The 19,499-nt window shown below is 43.7% G+C and overlaps 1 protein-coding gene and 1 non-coding gene across 2 annotated transcripts; both read left to right on the top strand.

Moving 5' to 3' along the window:
* The first annotated feature begins 6,354 nt into the window (after positions 1 to 6,354).
* Positions 6,355 to 6,426, top strand: TRNAT-AGU (transfer RNA threonine (anticodon AGU)). The gene has a single exon. It is a non-coding gene; the product is annotated as a tRNA-Thr (tRNA).
* Positions 6,427 to 7,939: 1,513 nt separating this feature from the next.
* Positions 7,940 to 18,587, top strand: SLC25A28 (solute carrier family 25 member 28). Its single transcript, XM_006210534.3, has 4 exons — positions 7,940 to 8,334; positions 15,189 to 15,417; positions 16,520 to 16,576; positions 17,739 to 18,587. Exons 1-4 carry the CDS (start codon positions 8,044 to 8,046, stop codon positions 18,254 to 18,256), a joined length of 1,095 nt encoding a protein of 364 aa, XP_006210596.2. The 5' UTR covers positions 7,940 to 8,043; the 3' UTR covers positions 18,257 to 18,587.
* Positions 18,588 to 19,499: the final 912 nt, after the last annotated feature.

Below are 19,499 nucleotides of genomic sequence, written 5' to 3'. Positions count from 1 at the left end.
AGGAGGCAATGAAGAAATGAGCATTGAATAAGGCAGAAGACAAGGTAAGAGGGTCAGGGATGTATCTGTAGTTAAAAATAGTAAGAAAAAAATGTAGTAAAAAGAGTAAAAAATGGACCTGGAGAACTGCCAGTGAAATCACACATATAATTCAGGGCTGCAAGGTTCATGGATTTGAGGCCCACATCTGCTGTTTTTGCTAATGATGATGTTTTTATTGTTGATAATGTTTGCTGCCTCCATAACTGACTGGTTGCTTTGAGAATACATCTCATATTTATAAAGGATTCAGTACCACAGAGCATTAAAAATACATCACATCAACTTAGATAAATAACCCAAGTCTCATCCCCTGCAGATGGCTTATCTTCTTTGTATGTCAAGGACAACAGACTATTACATTCTTTGATAATATTCAAGGAAAGTTTTGCAATTCCAGCAAATTTAATGAAGAAATTTAAAATGTTTAAATCTATTTTTATGATACAAAGTTCATACAATAAGTCAGGTCACACATGGCATGGATCTGAAATAAGGATATTATGGTTAAGAGAAAAGAAGGCTTACTTGTGAAACATCCCAAATTTGATGCTCTGGTCTGGTAACAGGTTGATTGTACAAATAAGCAACGGACAGTAACTAGTTATGGGCATCTTCTTTCTTGACTGGCAGTTAGATAACATGATGCCGTTGATTTCTGCAATGGGTAGATAGACAGTCATAAAGAAAAACAGATAACAATAGTTATGATAATAGTACTAGTAACCGACATTTGTTGAGTTCTAACTCTATGCTTGATAGTATAGTAAGAACTTAACACTCTATTTCTGATTGAATCCTCAAACTATCCAATGAAGTTACATTATTACCATTATCATTTCATAAATGAAGTAATGGAAGCTTGGATGAGTCATGAAACTTCAGCTACCCTGTGCTACCCTCCTCCTTCTCCTTTTCTGACCATCAGGACTGAGGCAACAGCAGGATGAATCAGAGATAAGGCTTGGAAAATGCAGAGTCCCATGCCTCCCTCCCAGAGGTATGATTTGATAGGTCTAAGACAGGGTCTAGAAATTTGCATGTCTAACAGTCCTCTGGGTGCCTTGAGAACCACTGGTAAGAAAGAAAGGAAGAAAAGAAAGGAAAGGAGAGGAAGAAACTAATTCGTAGTCTCACTACCTTTTAGTAAACTCTTACAAAGTAGTGATGGGGCTCTCTTTCCAGTCCTAGTTTCTGAACTCACTGTAGGACTTGTTGCTTCCAAGACAGCTTCCCAGAATCAAGGCGATGGTTAGGATAGGAATGAGTTTTGCTAGCACCCTGTTGGGTAGCATCCCTGGTTACAACTGCAGGACACCTGAGAGGGTTAGGCCTTGGGTTGGGGGGAGGGGATGAAGGAACTGGAACTTACTGGATGAGTTATTGCCACCACCTAAGGGGAGAATTACCGGCTCAGGCCCAAGACCCACGAGTGTCTCATTTATTATTTATTTATTCAAATAAACTTTACCAAATACTTACACTGTTCCAGGTACTATGTTACTCTGGAAATGTAATTGTACGGGGGAAAAAGAAAGTAAAAAAGATACTTCTTCCTGATGGGGCTTACCATCTACCAGTGATATAGTTATTAATGAAATAATTTTATAAACACATGCAAAATTACAATTATCTAAACTCTACCAAATAGAGGACCTGAGACATGTGATGGGGGAACTGATCAAGTCAGGAGGATCAGGGAAATAATAATTGAATTGGGATATGAAAGCAAAATAACTATAAATAAAATTATGATGAATATCTGCCTGCATAAAAAGTAAAATTTTATTGGACTGTACCTCTTAATAGATGGATGGGGGCTTTAAAAACATTTTAAATTACATCATGGATAACTTTTTGGTAAAGTGAGATAGAGTTCACCACCCATTCTATTCCTGTTTTTTGTTATTATGGGTAGATACCAAAGAACCTTTTTACACAAATAAATGAGTGGATGGAATTTTGCCAAATCTTTCTCACAATTTTTCCATCCCCTTAAAATTTATTTAAGGATTAGAAACCATCTCATTTGCAAAAGGATGTGTTACTCATTGGAGTAATCATTTTCTCATTCTCTGGAAATAACCCCCAAAAGGCTTATCAAGTGATGATTAATTGTTCTTATTTCTCTTTAGCTTAGAGGTATTTTGGTTTTGGAGCTAAAAACCCCCTTAAAAATGTGTGTTTCATGATTTTTCTTGTTGTGACCAAAGACCAATTTCAAGTATTTATGTCATGTTAAAATGCCATAAGAAGACATTACAGATGGGCAGAAATTGGTATAATAAAAATATTATATACAGGTTTATAATTTCATTTCAAGATTTAAACTGTAAGTTTAAAATCATACATCTGTCAGAATTAAAAGAATATGTCACCATCTAAGATGGAAATACTAAATTCTAATTAAATGAAACGGTTTCCTAAAGTTTCAGGTGTTATATCTTAGATTCTATTTTGGGAACACTTTTATCTTAACAGGTACATAAGTAGATGCTTTTAAGAGTGTAGTTTTATCTACTTTGTGGAAAAAACAGCAAAAAGAAGAGAAGGTATTATATGACTAGTAGGTAACGGGTTTACAAAATGGTGTAAAAATAATTATTTAGGGGGGTCACTTATGCAGCTTATGACAAGTTTCTGTCAAGGCAATAAGGATATAATGGTAACACATAAATGAAGGGGAAATGAGTGGCAGTGAGGAAACTTGTGCCCAAATAATAATAAATATGGATTTACCAAATCAAATAATATTTTTCTGTGTCTGTTTCAACTCAATTTGAGTATGAAATGAACTGAAACTTCCTACTAGACAAGAACTGGTAAAACTAATTTTTTCAGATTTTTGCCTGTGAGCCAGAGATAACATTATGCTTGTTTCTTAGACTGATCAAAAGTAGTGATTTCCCTTGTTTTGCCTTTTTTTGCTTTTAGAAATAAGATCCTTTAGAAGAAATATTAAAAAACAAAAACCAAAAAAAAAAATGTGGTGTGATTACCATCACCTGAAAAAAAAATGTTCAAAGGGAAACAGTTTATTGCTTAAAGGATGATGCAACCAAAGTTCCAAAAGAAGATGCCCTTTTGGTTGTTTGGCTACTTGGAGGTTTCTACGCACCTGTCATACAAATTATAACAAGATGAAGGACGGGTGAAGGCACACTTGTCCTTCATAAGGTGGGAAGACAGATTGGGAAACAGGAGGAAGGAAAGGAGTGCTGTCTCATCTGCTTTCTCAGGACGATGAGTTTTAGAAAAGATGCAGAAGATGAGGAACAATAAATTGACTCACTTAAATTTTTCCCCACAACCCCCTTGGAAAGTCTTCCTGTACACACCTGCCAGCTTGAAATTGCTAAAATATATAATGATCTCTTTTCACGCCTTCAGTCCTTACTGATTGCCCCCTCTCTGAATTCCTACAGCTCTTATGGTCTATTTTAGATAATTCAGGAATCAATTTCTCTTTAAGTGATTGTAAAAAGAAATCAGTCTTATTTTCATGTGTGGCTGCCAGACTCAGTCTCATTCTATATTATATTCATACCTCATGCCCGGTCATGTACAATGAGAATTCATGGAAACAGGATAATGTAAGCTGGAAGAAGTAGTGGAACCTGTTTTGGACCTTCAAGAATGAGATTTTAATAAGGACAAAAGGAGAAATCCATTCTAGGAAACAGCATGTGTTGGAAAGGATATAAGTCAGCTGCTGTAATGAAGACTCAGACTGACAGCAATTTCTTAAACAAGTTCTCTCAAGTACCAGGATGCGCAGAGTCCAGAGGGACTGCTTAATCCACAAGGCAGCAGGTTTCCTCTACCTTTCGCTCTGCCACCTGCTAAGGTATAGGCCTTGTCCTCATGGCCAAAAATGATTGACATCTTTTGGGTCTCTACTCTAGACAACAAGAAGGGAGCAAATGAGGGAAATACTCAAAGAGGACATAATCTTTCCTTTTAAAGGCAGAACCCAGATGTTTCATGTCACTTACACTCACATTCCGTTCACCAGAACTCAGTCACACAGACAATCCTAGCAGCAAAGAAGCTGGGGAAAATAAGGACTTCTGCTAGGAAGCCATATGCCCAAGCTAAAACGTGGGATTTCTTACTAAAGAAAATAAATGAGATGATATTGAGACAACTAGTGATCTCATAGATAGATGCAGAAAAGAAAATGACAGGAGATAGGAGAATGGGGAAACAACTGTCCTAAGAACATAAATTAAGATTCTACAGTGCATTTCAGGTGTGAGAAGCTAGTGAGGTTTTATAAAGAATATCACCAAGAAAGGTGTTTCTTTGCTTGCTGATTTGTTTGTCTTTTAGGAAGGTGCTGATGAGATGTAGGATGGAGTGTGTGTAGATGTGTTGAGAGGCTGTATCGGAGAGGATGGGTAAGGTCCTTGTTATTTGAAGTGTGGTCCAGGGTTATCACACCATCAGCATCACCTGGAAGCTTGTCAGAACTGCAGCATCTCAGCCCCCACCCAGACCTATTGAATTCTAATCTGCATTTTTACAGATTCTTTAGGTGACTTAATATCACATTAAAGTCTGAGAAGCACTGGGCTAGATTATGTCATGGTAGGGAAAAATCCTAAAATCTGTATTTTAAAATGACAACTTTTTACTCATGCTGAAAGTCCATCTGGGAGGAAGAGGGCGGCAGGTAGGTGACTCTGCTTCATCATTCTCACTTGGCCCCAGCCTGATGGTGCCTCCACCATCTGAGCATCACCAGTGATGTGGCAGGGGAAGTTATTGTGTGGCTCTCAGGCTTCTCTCACACTTCCTTGGCCAAAGCAAATCCCATGGCCATGCCTATCTTCAAGGAGATGGGAAGAACAATTCTACCATATCCCTAGAAGGCAGGGAATCAAAATACTGAGGAAGCCAGGAGACTCCAAGGGTAGGGAGGCCTTTCAAAGGTTATCACATTGTAGACATAAGATGATCAGACACTAGCAAAGTATAACATCAATAGGAAGGAAAAGGAGAGCATGAACAACAACAACCAAAAACTATTTCAGAATAATTCTGAGGGGATAGTCAAGGACGATTCCCAGCTTTAGAGTCTGATTGATTGGGTAGAAAAGAAAAATTGTGGAGAAATTGGTTGGGGTGGGGAGTGGAAAGGCTGAGCCCAGAATGGACATGCTAAATCAGAAATTAAGGAGGATATTCACCCTTCGCTCATCTTTCCAACCCCATCTCTCATCACTGCCCCAACCCCACCCCACTCACCATGCTCCAGCATCACTAACTTTTCTGTTCCTTTATACACCAACCATGTTCTCACCTTAGGGTTGTTGTACCTACAGTTTCTCCTGGAATGCTCTGCTCTGGGCCATAATGAGCTCCTGCCTGTCATTCAGAGCTTGCCATAGTGTCATCTCCTCAAGCTTTTCCTGATCATACAAATGCAGTCACCTAATCACACATTATAACACCTCCCTACTTTAGTTATCAGCATAGTATCTACAGATAACCAATATTTTTACTGGTCTATCCCTCTCGCTCCATTAAAAAGTAAACTCCATGAAAGCATGGACTCTGTCTATTCTGTATCACCAGCTTCAAGTACAGTGCCAGGCATCTGAATGTTCATGTGTAAATTTCAGTTTAAAAATATGCAATAAGGGAAATATGGATAGGGCTCCAACGAGGAAAACAGATTTGGTATGTTAAAGTTCTCTAAAGTATTAAGGATGATCAAGCAGCATTAAACCTTTAGGAATGCTCCCTTTCAGTGGGTAGGTAAGTGCAGAAGACTCAGAAGTCTAAACAGTAGAAAAGAGTGGTTCCTGAAGCTAGGAAAAAGTTTCAGTGAGGAATGGGTCAATAGGTGGCAAGTGTTATCTCTTAGTCAAGAAAAATGGGAATAAGAAAAAGACTATAGGATTTGGAAAGGTCATTTGTAATCTCTGAATAAAGGAGTAAAAATGTAGAGCTTAAGGAGAGAAAGGATGTGCCAGGTAGAGCTCATTAGTGAAGTAGTTTGGTCATAAAAGGAACTAGCACCCTAGCAGGATTGAGTGGGTTTCTTTTGGTGAGACCTGCGGTTCTTAACCTGAAGTTAATGGATCCCTAAGGGGTCCTGAACTCACATTCAGAGATTCTGCAAATTCAGAAATTACATACACCATTTTGTGCCTTCATGGGGCCGGGAGGCGGGGGAAGATTTGTAGCTTCATTAGTTTCCCAAAGGTTGAGACCCAAAGGTTAAATAACCACTGCTGAATAGGAATAGGCCAGTTAAAAAAAAAAAAAGTTAGAAAACTAAACCCCAAAAAACCAAAGGCCCATGGGGAGGGTATAGCTCAGTGGTAGAATGTGTGCTTAGTATGCACAAGGTCCTGGGTTCAATACCCAGTACCTTCATTTAAAATTAAGTAAATAAATAACCTAATTAAACCACCCCCCCAAAAAAGAAAGAAAAAAGAAAAAACCCAGAGGCCCAGAAAAAGGCTAAGCTTTAGAGAGAAAAAGAAAAACTTCTTCCTTAACTAAGGAAAAGTTACACAGTTTTTTTTAAAGTTCACAATTACATCATCATCTCAGTAAAACAGGGAGTAAAGGCAGATCTGGAACACTGGGGAGACGTGTGCCAACATGCTCTAGTAAAGAGAGACTGAATAAGCCGGGCAGAAGGAGTGGTGAAATGGCCCGTGTTCCTCAACCGAGCCTACAGCGCTAGCGTAGCACCTGTGCGACGTCACGGCCCGGGAGGTGGTGCTCAGGCCTGGGAATTGCTGGCATTGTTCTTGAACCAGTGAGCGTCTCAGGCTCAGCTCTCTGAGCGGTCTTATCACAAAAGGGAATCGTCACCAGGCAAGGGGGTTCCTCAGTGAGTCATCTCTGGGACAAGCTGTGCGTCCGATGAGCTTCCCATAGTTGCCCTACTTCCTGCTGTGTTTGGGCAGCAGCCTCCAGCCTGGCCTCCCCACCTGCAGTCATCTCTGAATCACACTGTCCCATTTCGGTATCTCCGTCCCCGCCACCAGCTCTCGGCCTGGCGCAGGGCCCAGCAACAGCAGGCCCCCGGAGAACTCATTCACTCTACAACTGTGCGGGTTTACTGGGCGGCTCCGGTGCCAGCCCAGCGGCAGGCGCTGGGGCCTGATGAGCACCAGGCCCTCAGGAGTCCGCCTGCGCGCAGCCTGGGGCGGGGGCAACACTCCCTCCCTGATCCGATCTAACGGGCCGCAGCCCGCATGTCGCAACGGCTTTCCGGGCAGGCCACGCCAGGGGATGCCCGGTCCAGGCCCCCTTCGCCTCAGGCCAGCACAAGATCCCGCGGGAACAGAGCCCTTGGGCCAGGGCCAAGCCGCCTGCTCGCGACCTACGAGTCTCCGGATTCGGGGCGGGCGCTCAAGAGCGGGTCCTAACGGCATCCGTCAGCAGTTTGACCTTGAAGGCCTGGCACCGCCCCCAACCCCCTATGCGATCCCGCCTGCAGCGCCCATAGTTCCACCGGCGCCTGTCAGGGGCCCAAATTCCACGACGGTAGCCCTAGGGGGCTTTGCCCTCTTTCTGTAGCCAATCGGATTCCGACGTGGTGCTGGCCAATGGCCGCGGTCAAAGTATCAAGAGTGGTTGAGCCTATCAAAGTTTAGCCTTAAGTTACTCCCGCCCTTCAGAAAAGTCGGAGGGCGGGTTGATCTTACATGTCGGCCAATCAAATGGCCAATAAACAAGAAGCTTCCAAGATCAAAGGGAAAGGGGTGGGATCTAAGTGGTAGTAATGCCGCCGGGCGGAGGAATGACAAGCAACTTCACTAATACCACAGACACATTTTTCCTACGTAGGCCAGGGGGCGGGGCTATCCTGGCTGCTGCACCAATGGCTGATTGAGGGGCGTGTCCTCGGGGCCAAGCGGGAGCCGGAGGCCCCGGGCTCTCTGGGCCGCGCCTGAGGCAGACGAGACGGGGCTGGGGGGCGGCGGCGGCGGTGGCAGCGGCGGTGGCGGGGGTGGGCGCCGCAGCTGGCCTGGGTGGATGGAGTTGGAGGGGCGGGGTGCTGGCGGTGTGGCGGGGGGGCCGGCGGCTGGGCCGGGGCGGAGCCCCGGGGAGTCGGCGCTGCTGGACGGGTGGCTGCAGCGGGGCGTGGGCCGGGGGGCCAGCGGCGGGGAGGCCGGGGCCTGCAGGCCCCCGGTACGGCAGGATCCGGACTCCGGCCCAGACTACGAGGCGCTGCCGGCTGGAGCCACTGTCACCACGCACATGGTGGCGGGCGCCGTGGCAGGGATCCTGGAGCATTGCGTGATGTACCCCATCGACTGCGTCAAGGTGAGACCTGGACCTGCTCCGGACCCGACCTGGGGCTGACCCTACCCCTGGGTCCTGCCCGGAGTCAGGATCTCAGCCGAGAGGCGGAACCGACACGGGTTCCTTTCTGGCTCCTGCCACCACCACATTATTCGACCGATACTCCCTGCAAGCAAGGTCCCGGCCGGGAATTGAACCTAGTCAGGAATCAGGACCAATTTCTAACCGTCAGTGGGATCTGAATCGGGACCCTGGACAGAAAATCTGTCAGCCAAAGTCCTGGATCTCAGCTGGACTAAACAGGAATAGGGTGGGATGGGAAGGATACAGATAAGTGCTACTAACGTGATTAAGGTGAAGCCAGCTGAAGACTCTGAGTAGAATTTTAATGGCTTAAGATGTTCTCTGGCGAGTGCTTTTACAAGTTGCTTGCTGTGTCTTCCCTAAAAGTGATGGGGCAAGAACCAGAATCTGGAATCTCTCAGTTAGATAAAGGATTTACTTATTAAATCTTAACCCATGAGTGATTGGAAATCATTGTGCAGCCAGAATTCAGAGTTCCTGACTAGAAATAGGATGGGAAAGATCATGTTTGGGAAAAAGTTTCGGTTTCTCTGTGCAACAAGCTTGATACCCCACCTATTTCCTGAACGTGAAAATTGAGCTGGGATTGAGACTGTGTGTGCAGGGAGCACGTCAGCCCTCAAAGGAGAGATGGACTTAGTGTATTTCTTTAGCCACTTGACAAAAAGGGAAAAATTGCCTAGAAGGGAAGCATGACAATATTAGAAGGTAGATGTTAATGTGAGGAAAATGAAATGGGATCAACAGGAGGGCATGATTTGTGTGAAAGTAAAACTAACTGCATCCATGAGCAAGCTGGCTGATGAGTGGGTACAAGTGCTTCGTGTGCTTCTGAAGAAAGCTGGGTGAAGAGGGGAACACATTGTTCTTTACCGTTCGTATTCTTGTGCATTAGCAAAGGAACCACCACTAAATAAATTGAGAAGTTATCTCGAAGGGACTGTTGAAATAAGTATAACGACGAGACCAGTTCCTCCTTCTCATGTTAAAGGTAATAGTCAAACAATATTCTCACAGCACTTAGATGTATGTTTTCTCAAATTAGGAAAATGTTACATATTCAGAAGGAGGAGAGTACCAATTTGGGAGATGTAGAGTCTATCCCTTCTGCTTCTCCCTGTGTCCAATACTGTTTCAAGTTTTCATTAGTAATGTGGATGAGGAAGTGGGGAAAGTGCTCTTTAAACGTTGTGAATGACACTGAGTTGGTAGGAGTAATCTATCACATTGCAAGGTAACTCCTACCAAGGGCCATACCCATTGAATCTGTGGTAAATGCATTTGGCTAAAATGGATATTAGAATTTTAAATACCCTTGTGAGTTGGGAGAAATAGAAATAAACAGTAAAATCCATGAGAGGATGGTTAACACTGATAGTATTGAAATGAAAATGGATAAGTACAAATAAAAAAGATTCAGATATTTATGTAATAGAGTCTAGGTTGAATGACTGTGAGCTGTTAATACTATCTGGCCAAAAGTTAACATGATCTAACTGCAAAGTAGCCTCCCTATGCTTAGACTGAGTAGCGAGCAGGGTCTGGGGTGCTGTCTTTCAGGCTGGGTATCAAATGAAAACTAGATCAAGGAAAATAATGAAAATTATGAATGACTTGAAAAATGCAATGTAAAATGTGACTGACTTAGAAATATTACTGCAGTTTATCAATTTGAATGTTGTCCCGTTACCTTTGGAGGCCTTCTCCTTACTTCGTATATTTACATAATGCTATTGGTGCTGTAAATATTTTATAAATTCCTCTGTTAGAAATGCCTCTAGAATATTTGAATGCATATCCTTAAATGGGGCAAGTGTTTGCCCTGTGACAAGAGGGAGTTGACTTTTTAGTAACTGAGGCTATTCAGAATCAAATATGGCAGTTAAGGTGAGAGATCAAACTAGGTAATGCTGATTGGGGTCAAAGATAAGGTAGGTTCAGAAAGCAGGGAGACTGATTTACTTCTGAGGCTGATAAACCCACTGAGGGAACACTCCCAGAAAGAGGAGTTCAAAAATGTTTTGTGTAACTGCAGCATTGCTGGAATAAGTCACTTGTAGCTTCCCGAGGTAGCTGTTTTGAAGAACAGTTCTTATTCATTTACATAAGCTTTGGGATTTTTGTTCTGTAAAAATTAGTAAGACAACATTACAGTCATGCCTCAGAGCACACATTAAAGAAATAATTATTTGATTTGGAGGGGGAAATGCTCAGGAGTCTTCAAAAACACAAAAACTTATTTTAGAAGAATCATTTTCATTTGCCATTAATTCTGGGATTCAAATAACTAGAGAGAAAAACTAGGTGAGACCATCAGGATTTAGTGTCAGTAACACTGTTTACAGTCAACACTGTTGTGCAGACATGAAAGTAAGATTCAAATCTCTTCCTTCAGAAAGGGCTTCCCAGTTCACCTGTCCTTCCTCTTTCACCATAAATAGGTGATGGAGAGGAAGAGCAGCCCAGCAGACCCCAAGACTAGAGGCAGGTATCTGTGTTGGAGCCTAAGGGGCAACCACAGTGTTTGCAAATGAAAACTGACATTGCCTCTTGGCATGCAAGCCCATGTACTCACAGCCACTTATCAGGGTCGAGTTGACTTAGAATATCCTTGGGAGGGACCATGGGAAGTCAGCATAGCCTTGCTAGGGTATAGTTACTCAGCCAGCTATTTCCATGGTCATAATAGGGAAGTATAGGAGCCCAAGTAAATCCCAGTTTTCCTTTTCTGGGCATCAGAGGCAAGCACCAGACTTTATCTAAAGGGACAGGTTCTGCAGCCCAAAGCAGTAAGGACTCTTCCCAGAATCATCTGGCTAAGTACCCACCTGTCACCAAGGTGCTGCTTTTGGGCTCTGTAATGGTGAAGCGAATAATCTATTTATATAATAAATTAAAGAGGGAAAGAACAAAGGGAAATAAATATTTTCCAAACTCCAGATGTAATAAATTATCTATACACATCCACCAATGCAAGGTTAAGACATGGAAATATTGGCTTATTTGATTTTCTTGTATCTAATAATAATAAATATTCAATAAATGGCAATTGTTCATGTTTGTCGAGCACTATCTGATGTGCCTTACATACAGTTATTCACTTAATCCTTGAAACAACTTCATAAAGTAGGCACTATTTTCATCATTTTATAGATGAAGAAAAGGAGGCAGGTTAAGTAACTTGCCCAAGGTCACATAGTTAGTGACAGAGTCATGGTTTGAACCCAGCCTGACTCCCAAACCTTCCATACAGCCTCCCACAAGCAGATTTCCAGAACCAAGCAAGGCACAGAATTTCACAATAGTGCTCTTTCCTAAACGTGACCTTTAGATTAACAGCTGGACATGTAAATCATTGTAGCCACAGAGAAACTTTAAAATGAAAACAAAAAAAATACAAAATCAAACCTGATTTATAAGTGGTTAAAGACCAGTTAGTTGCCCGCGCGTATTTACAAAATGACATATGAGAAACAATGCTGCCGTGATCTGTAAATTCTAAGATATAAACTAGTATTTCTGAGAATCATATGTGAATACAATAAAAATCCTTATATTTCTAGGACCTCGTAAATTAACAATGACTTTTACATGCCTTAACTCTGAATCTCCACAACAGCCCTGTGGGCTAGCCATTCTGAGCCTTATGTTACAGATGACAACATTGGAGCTCAGAGAGGTTAAGTGACATACCCCAGACCACACATCTAGCTTTCTGACTCAAATGTGGCTGCTCTTACTAAACCACTTACCTCCCTATTAGTCTGGCTTTTCTTCAAAATTGGGCATGTTTTTTTATATTGAAGACTATTCATTAATTTTTACTTAGAAATTTCATCTTTCTCTGTAAGATAGATTTACTGACCCACAAATTTGGGGAGCTATATTTGTTTTTGTATTTGGTGTGGCTTATGCCTGGGTCCTCTCCATGAGGGGATATTTTCATTGAGTTAGAATTGTCAGTTAGATTTAGATGTGTGTGTAAAATGTTCAAAGTAACTTACCCACAGTCCAGGTTTCTCTTAGGGGTAAAGAGTTTCAGGCCTCTGAGGCCAGACCTTTCAAGACTGGTTACCCAAATGTGTCATTGACTCCAGCACAACAGTGCAATTTCTAAACATTCTCCCAGTACATGATTAGTTTGAACAAACCTATCAAAACATAATTGTTAACCACCAGGCCCAGTTTAATAGTGGCCATAGCCAGCAAAGACCTGTAGTCTTGAATAACTCCTCCGATAGATATTATAGCCCCTGATGTGATGTGAAAGATCAATAAACACTATTTATTTATTTATTTATTTAATGTATTTTTAAACATTTTTAATCGAGTTATAGTCATTTTACAATGCTGTGTCAAATTCCAGTGTAGAGCACAATTTTTCAGTTACACATGAACATACATATATTCATTGTCACATTCTTTTTCACTGTGAGCTACCACAAGATCTTGCATCTATTTCCCTGTGCTATACAGTATAATTTTGTTTATCTATTCTACATATGCCTGTCAGTATCTACAAATTTTGAACTCCCAGTCTATCCCTTCCCACCCCCATCCCCTTTGGCAACCACAAGTTTATATTCTATGTCTATGAGTCTGCTTCTGTTTTGTATTTATGTTTGTTTGTTTGTTTGTTTTTTAGATTCCACATATGAGCAATCTCATATGGTATTTTTCTTTCTCTTTCTGGCTTACTTCACTTAGAATGACATTCTCCAGGAACATCCATGTTGTTGCAAATAGCATTATGTTGTGTTTTTTATGGCTGAATAGTATTCCATTGTATAAATATACCACACCTTCTTTATCCAGTCATCTGTTGATGGACATTTAGGCTGTTTCCATGTCTTGGCTATTATAAATAGTGCTGCTATGAACATTGTGGTGCAGGTGTCTGTTTGAAGTAGCATTCCTTCTGGATATATGCCCAGGAGCGGGATTCCTGGGTCATATGTTAAGTCTATTCCTAGTCTTTCGAGGAATCACCATACCGTTTTCCACAGTGGCTGCACCAAACTGCATTCCCACCAGCAGCGTAGGGTTCCCTTTTCTCCACAGCCTCTCCAGCATTTGTCATTTGAATGATGGCCATTCTGACTGGTGTAAGGTGATACCTCACTGTAGTTTTGATTTGCATTTCTCTGATAATTGGTGATATTGAGCATTTTTTCATGTGCCTATTGGCCATTTGTATGTCTTCATTAGAGAATTGCTTCTTTAGATCTTCTGCCCATTTTTGGACTGGGTTGTTTGTTTTTTTTCTTATTAAGTCATATGAGCTGCTTATATATTCTGGAGATCAGGCCTTTGTTGGAATAAACACTTTTCTTATTGGAAATTTATGTTTTTGGTGGGTTTTGGAGGGTTTTTTTTTTTTTTTTGGAGAAGTAGAAGAGAGTGTGTCACATTGTGATAAATGATACTGTGTATTTCTGATTGAACTTCCAGGAATTAACCTCTTAGGCTACAAGTTCTTTGTTGGTAGCAGGAGGAGAAAATAGCTGTAAAGGAATGTGGGTTGCTTGCAGCTAAGTAGGACCTGTTAATCTGGTTAGTTTCTTTTCTCCCATGCTCTTGAGAAGAGGCATCACTCTTGGATTCCAGATGGCCAACAGGAAGGTTCAAGCTTTTAAATCCAGATTGAGTCAGTGGCTGGAATGAAGTAGGAATTTAAACTGTACTTGGGCAAACGGTAGTTACCCGCTGTTGGCTCACTGATGGCCGACATGTTACTTTCTGAACTGGTGCAGACAAAGCAAAGATTCATTCATTATTTCATTCATTCACCAAACAAATCTTAGGTGCCACTGTGTTCCAGGCACTAAACATTGTCTGGTCATCTTCATGCTATCTTAACCTTGAAATGGATCAACAGACAAGAGCGCTGCTCTAAGGGAGACATCCTTCAGAGAAGGTCTGTGATTTGGAAGGTATTTCAAATAAGATTAATTTCCCAAATTTCAATAAAACGTTGTCCAGGAACATCATACAGAGTGTCTACCATATACTTTCATTCCAATCATTGAATCCTCTAGAGATTCCAAAGGCTATGTTTTACTGAGACTGATTTTATTCATTGATGCCAGTTTGGGGATTTGGTTAGTTTAGATCAGAAATCTGGAAGCCCCTTCAGTTTTAGAGACTAGATTGGTTTCCACCTTCGTAGTTTGAGGGTAAACTTTCTTTCCCAGGAAATTAAAGCAGCACCTGTTAGGAATGCTACCTTTGCCAAGACTTAAACTTACAGGCTCAGCTGCCAATGCCAAATAGTCTGAAAAAGTCAGATAATCATCAGGGACATATCTAAGGATGAGCCATCATCTCATTAGTGTAGTATGTAGTCAGGAAGCAGACCCAGGATCAGTCTTCAGAAATAATGAAGTACATTGTAGACAGTAAATAGTTGACTTTAGAATCCACTTGTAAAGAACTCTTCGCCTGAGTTTATTCAGGCACAAAAGCAACTTCTCCTAAAATGCAGGCTTAGTACTTGTTGCTGGGGCTATGAATCATTTTGGAGTTCAAGAACACTTACCAAGGGGTGATTTTCTCAGGGAAAATAATGATGTTGCGTTTGTATGACCACAGATGACAAGAAAAAGAAAGACCCAAGGCTTGGAAAGATTGGGTATAGCTTTGGAAGGAAGTAAAACTGGATGCCAGGTATCACTTCTACATATCGGCGCGACTCCACGCAGATGGTCTGCCCGGTGCCCAAAGCCTGCATGCTGAGGTTGGGTGCGAAGTGGGCATCACTGACGTTGCACTTCTCCTTTCTGTGCTTTCAGACCCGGATGCAGAGCCTGCAGCCTGATCCAGCCGCCCGCTATCGCAATGTGTTGGAGGCCCTCTGGAGGATCATAAGAACGGAGGGCCTGTGGAGGCCCATGCGGGGGCTGAACGTCACAGCAACAGGCGCAGGGCCTGCCCACGCCCTCTATTTTGCCTGCTATGAAAAGTTAAAAAAGACATTGAGTGATGTAATCCACCCTGGGGGCAATAGCCATATTGCCAATGGTATTGAGCCTTCCTGTGCTGGTTCCCCCACTTTCTCTATTCTTTGGGCTTTGCTGCTGTCAATGCTTGCCAGTCTCAGCATGGTTTGAAGCTGAAGCTTCGGGCCGGGGGAGGCCAGATCATAGGGGAGGGCCTTCCAAACCTGATGTTCTCAGACAATGGGCTGCTTCAACCCCACCCCTTCTTTGGGGCACCTCAGCAAAAGGTTACAATATCCTCCCTTACATACCAGCTTGACTCTTTCCTCTCAGCTTCTCCTTGGCATCAACTTCTGCCCTGGTAACGTGGGGACACACTGAACTGCCCCCGTTGTATATTTCTTGCTAATTGGGTGGTATCCTGCTCTTCAGCAGGACTGGAGGTGACCCAGCTGCCTAAGGAAGACATTAATGGAGCCTCAGCTCTGCACCTCACCTTTTCAGGATCCCAACTGAGCAGAGGCAGTTTTTGTCATTGAGGACATAACAAGGCCTCAAGCAGTGAAGGGGGTGGGGGGCCAAGGGACCTCAGTACAAGGAAACCAGAGGGTTGGAGGTTGTGTGGAATTAAGGGAAGGGATAGCAGCCTGGAGATTCAGGTTGTCTGAAAACCAAAGTGAACGTGGAGAGGGTAAGGGATATAGTCATTCAGGACCTGAGGAAAAGGTCTGGAAGGACAGATGTTAGGATTTGGAGGTTTTGGGCAGCAAGACAAAAGGTGAGATTCTGGTGAAGATCTGACCTGCCCCTCGTGCTCTGCCTCCACTGGAGGCAGTTGATGTGCTGGCATCCCTTGGCCACAGGGTGTCTGCTTCCCATCTGGAGCACGAGCTGCACTTACTCTCAGAGCCACCTCCCTTGATAAAACCTGGGCTGTTTACTCGGCCTCTTCCTGGCCTTCCTGTCGTATTTGTGGAAGGTAGACGGATGGCCTTACTAAGTTAGAACAAATCTCTTCAGTTCTCTGAACAGGAGTTTAGGAGCAATAGGCTCTCATCTTTTAAACTGGCTCTTAACGTTCCCTCCCCCTGCCATGGGACAGCCACTTCCCTCCTCGCTTGGGCCTCAGTGACTCAGTCGCCCTCTCCTGGCCTTACATGTGGCAGTTGTTTTCTTCTTTGCAGGAGCGGCCGGGTGTGTGGCAACATTACTTCATGACGCAGCCATGAATCCAGCGGAAGGTAGTGATTCCTCATCCTTTCCCTCTGTGGGCAGCTGCATCTGCATCTCTGGGCTTTTCCTTTATTTCTGGTTTGCAGAAGTAAGCCAGGGAGCACCCGGTCAGTTTGGGTGGGAAATCCTGGCATGTTATATTGTCTCACCACTAGAGGGCGCTCCCTCCATGTTGTCGGTGCTTGGGAGGATTCCCTTAGACAGGAAGCATGTTCATTGAGAGTTAATTCATCTCTGGGGCTTCCCTTGAAAAACGTATGTCTCTGTGTGGCCTGTTCCTGGGCCTTCCTGGAAGTCCCCTTTGTCGTGGCTTTGGTCTAAAAAATTTAGCAGATTATTAAACTTTTCTTCAAAGAGGTGAAGATGGATTTTGACATTTGAAAATACTGCCTTTCTTGTTGGAATGAAGAATGCTTGAGACAGGAATGAAAGGGGACATTGGTAGAGCTTAGGCCCTGCACTGCTGCTTGGATCTTGGCTTTTCAGTTGGAGAATGAGGTACCCAACCAAATATGAAAAGATAGCATAGTTGCCACGTTCCTTAAAGTTCCATTACTTTACTGGTCTGGGCAAGGCCATGGCATGGGAAGGGCCAAAGCTCAAGGATCCAGAGCTCATACCATGTTATCTACTTGAGGACATAGGAGATGTTTGAGAGCTAAAGCCACACTCCTCTTGGCTAAGAATTCTGTTTTCTTTTTGGTAGCCCTTCTCTTCCTGATGGAGGACAACAGCCTCATGTAAGGGTTCAGTGTTCTGCTGAGGATTGGGATTGTTAGGGCTGTGTGTTCATTATTATGTTCACTGTCACTGAGTCATTTCCTAAGAGTTATGAAAGAGCAAGATGGTAATAATTACAGGTGGGTACTTAGATCAAGGAGACCCTCAGGAGTCTAAATGTAGATACATCCTGTATATTAATTGGCCAGTTTTAAAGGAATCCTACTGGAAGTGGGGCCATTGTTTTTTAACCCTTTATCAACCCTCTCCTGTCCCCTCCTCTCAAAAAAGGGAAGCCTGTACTCATCAGGCTAAAAGACAACTCACTCATACTTTTTTCTCTCTCATTCCATTGGCTGATCCGCTAACTTGGGACGCTGAATCTGGACACTCCTGCTCACCCGTTGACTGCTGTCACCATTGTCTTCCTTCTCACTGATGGCACCACAGTGGTCAAGCAGAGGATGCAGATGTACAACTCGCCGTACCACCGGGTGACAGACTGTGTACGGGCAGTGTGGCAAAATGAAGGGGCCGGGGCCTTTTACCGCAGCTACACCACCCAGCTGACCATGAACGTTCCCTTCCAAGCCATTCACTTCATGACCTACGAATTCCTGCAGGAGCACTTTAACCCCCAGAGACGGTACAACCCCAGCTCCCACGTCCTCTCCGGAGCCTGTGCCGGAGCTGTAGCTGCCGCGGCCACCACCCCACTGGACGTTTGCAAAACACTGCTCAATACCCAGGAATCTCTGGCTTTGAACTCAAACGTTACAGGACATATCACAGGCATGGCTAGTGCCTTCAGGACGGTGTATCAAGTAGGCGGGGTGACCGCCTACTTCCGAGGGGTGCAGGCTAGAGTAATTTACCAGATCCCCTCCACAGCCATCGCATGGTCTGTGTATGAGTTCTTCAAATACCTAATCACTAAACGGCAAGAAGAGTGGAGAGCAGGCAAGTGAAGCAGCGCCGCATGAAGCCGGGGGTCCAGCCAGCACTGCTGCGCCCTGCCCAGTGCAGCCACGTTCTCTGTCTCCTGGCATGCTCCAGCCATGAATGGAGTTGGAAGGAAGGCAGAGGGCCCTCCGCAGGCTCCTGGTGTTCTGGCTAACACCAGTTCCTGCCGCCCTCCCTCGCCGCCGCCTTCCCTTCCGGGCCCTAAACAAGTGCAGCAAATCGCACCACGGCATCTCTTGACACTGTCCATCTCGGGCCTGATGACCTGCTCTAGACTGTTACAGAGGGACACGCAGCTCATTCCCCCGGGTTCCTAATAAAAGCCTTTAAATTGAATCATTTCATTGGGTTTGTCTTGCCAAAGGGGAAGTGAAACGCTGTCAACTGTCCTTGACTTTGAGCATAAATCAAGGGGCCTAAGGGGAAGGTTTACTGCTGTATGTCTGCAGTGTTTGTTTCTGCTGCTTTTGTGGGGATTTAAGACTTTGGGGCTTGACTCCCTCTTTTTTAGTAATAGGCTATAAGGAATCTCTCTGATGGCAGGAACAATAGGCCTTTGACAGATCCTAGCTAAACAGGTGCTCCTGATCCCTGCTGTTGCCTTTTCTCTAGGGCAGTGGCATGGCACAGAAGAGGTAGCTCTCTCTGCTCTAATTCTCAGCTCTGCCTGCCGCAACAAAACTTTCCTTGTGGTACTTGGTTTTCTAATGTAGATGTAAAGCTAAAATTAGGGAAGCTGCAAGTACTGAATATTACGTGGTAAATAACAATATCTTTCACTGGATTTTAAGGCTTTTACAAAGTACTTTAACACATGGGATCTCAGTTTGTCCTCACAAAATCTTAAGTTGGCAGTGCAGGTATCACCTCAATTTCAAAGTAAGGGAAGCTCAGAGAGGCTGTGACTTGCTCAAAGTCTCACAGTAAGTGCAGAAGTGGGACTCCAATCCGGATCTTCTGTCCCGGGGAGTGAACCTAATTGTGCTTTCCTGCAGACAGGAAACAAGCGGAGGCCATGCCCTCCACCCACCATCTCCTGAGGGAGCTCCCTGCCCGGCAGCCACTTAGGCTGTGTTTGCAGTCATTCAGGGATTAACTACTGAGTGCCTCTGTCAGGTACTGGTGCTGGGGACATGGTAAATAAACCATCCCAGGCCCCAAGGAGCTTGCCTGGAGAGGAAGGTACATGTAAACAGGCAATTGCAAGATAATGACAAGAAATGTGTAGGGTAAACCTAGGTACTCGTT

The sequence above is a fragment of the Vicugna pacos genome, chromosome 11 (genome assembly GCF_048564905.1).
Source record: "Vicugna pacos chromosome 11, VicPac4, whole genome shotgun sequence".
Taxonomy (NCBI): Eukaryota; Metazoa; Chordata; class Mammalia; order Artiodactyla; family Camelidae; genus Vicugna; species Vicugna pacos.
Note: the sequence above shows the minus strand (reverse complement) of the source record. Positions and strands in the feature narration are given on the sequence as shown.

Excerpts from the sequence above, each read along its gene's own strand:
- SLC25A28 (XM_006210534.3), top strand. The coding sequence starts at position 8,044 with ATGGAGTTGGAGGGGCGGGGTGCTGGCGGTGTGGCGGGGGGGCCGGCG. Across the intron at positions 15,418-16,519 it reads CAATAGCCATATTGCCAATG|GAGCGGCCGGGTGTGTGGCA; the intron begins GTATTGAGCCTT and ends TCTTCTTTGCAG. Across the intron at positions 16,577-17,738 it reads AGCCATGAATCCAGCGGAAG|TGGTCAAGCAGAGGATGCAG; the intron begins GTAGTGATTCCT and ends ATGGCACCACAG.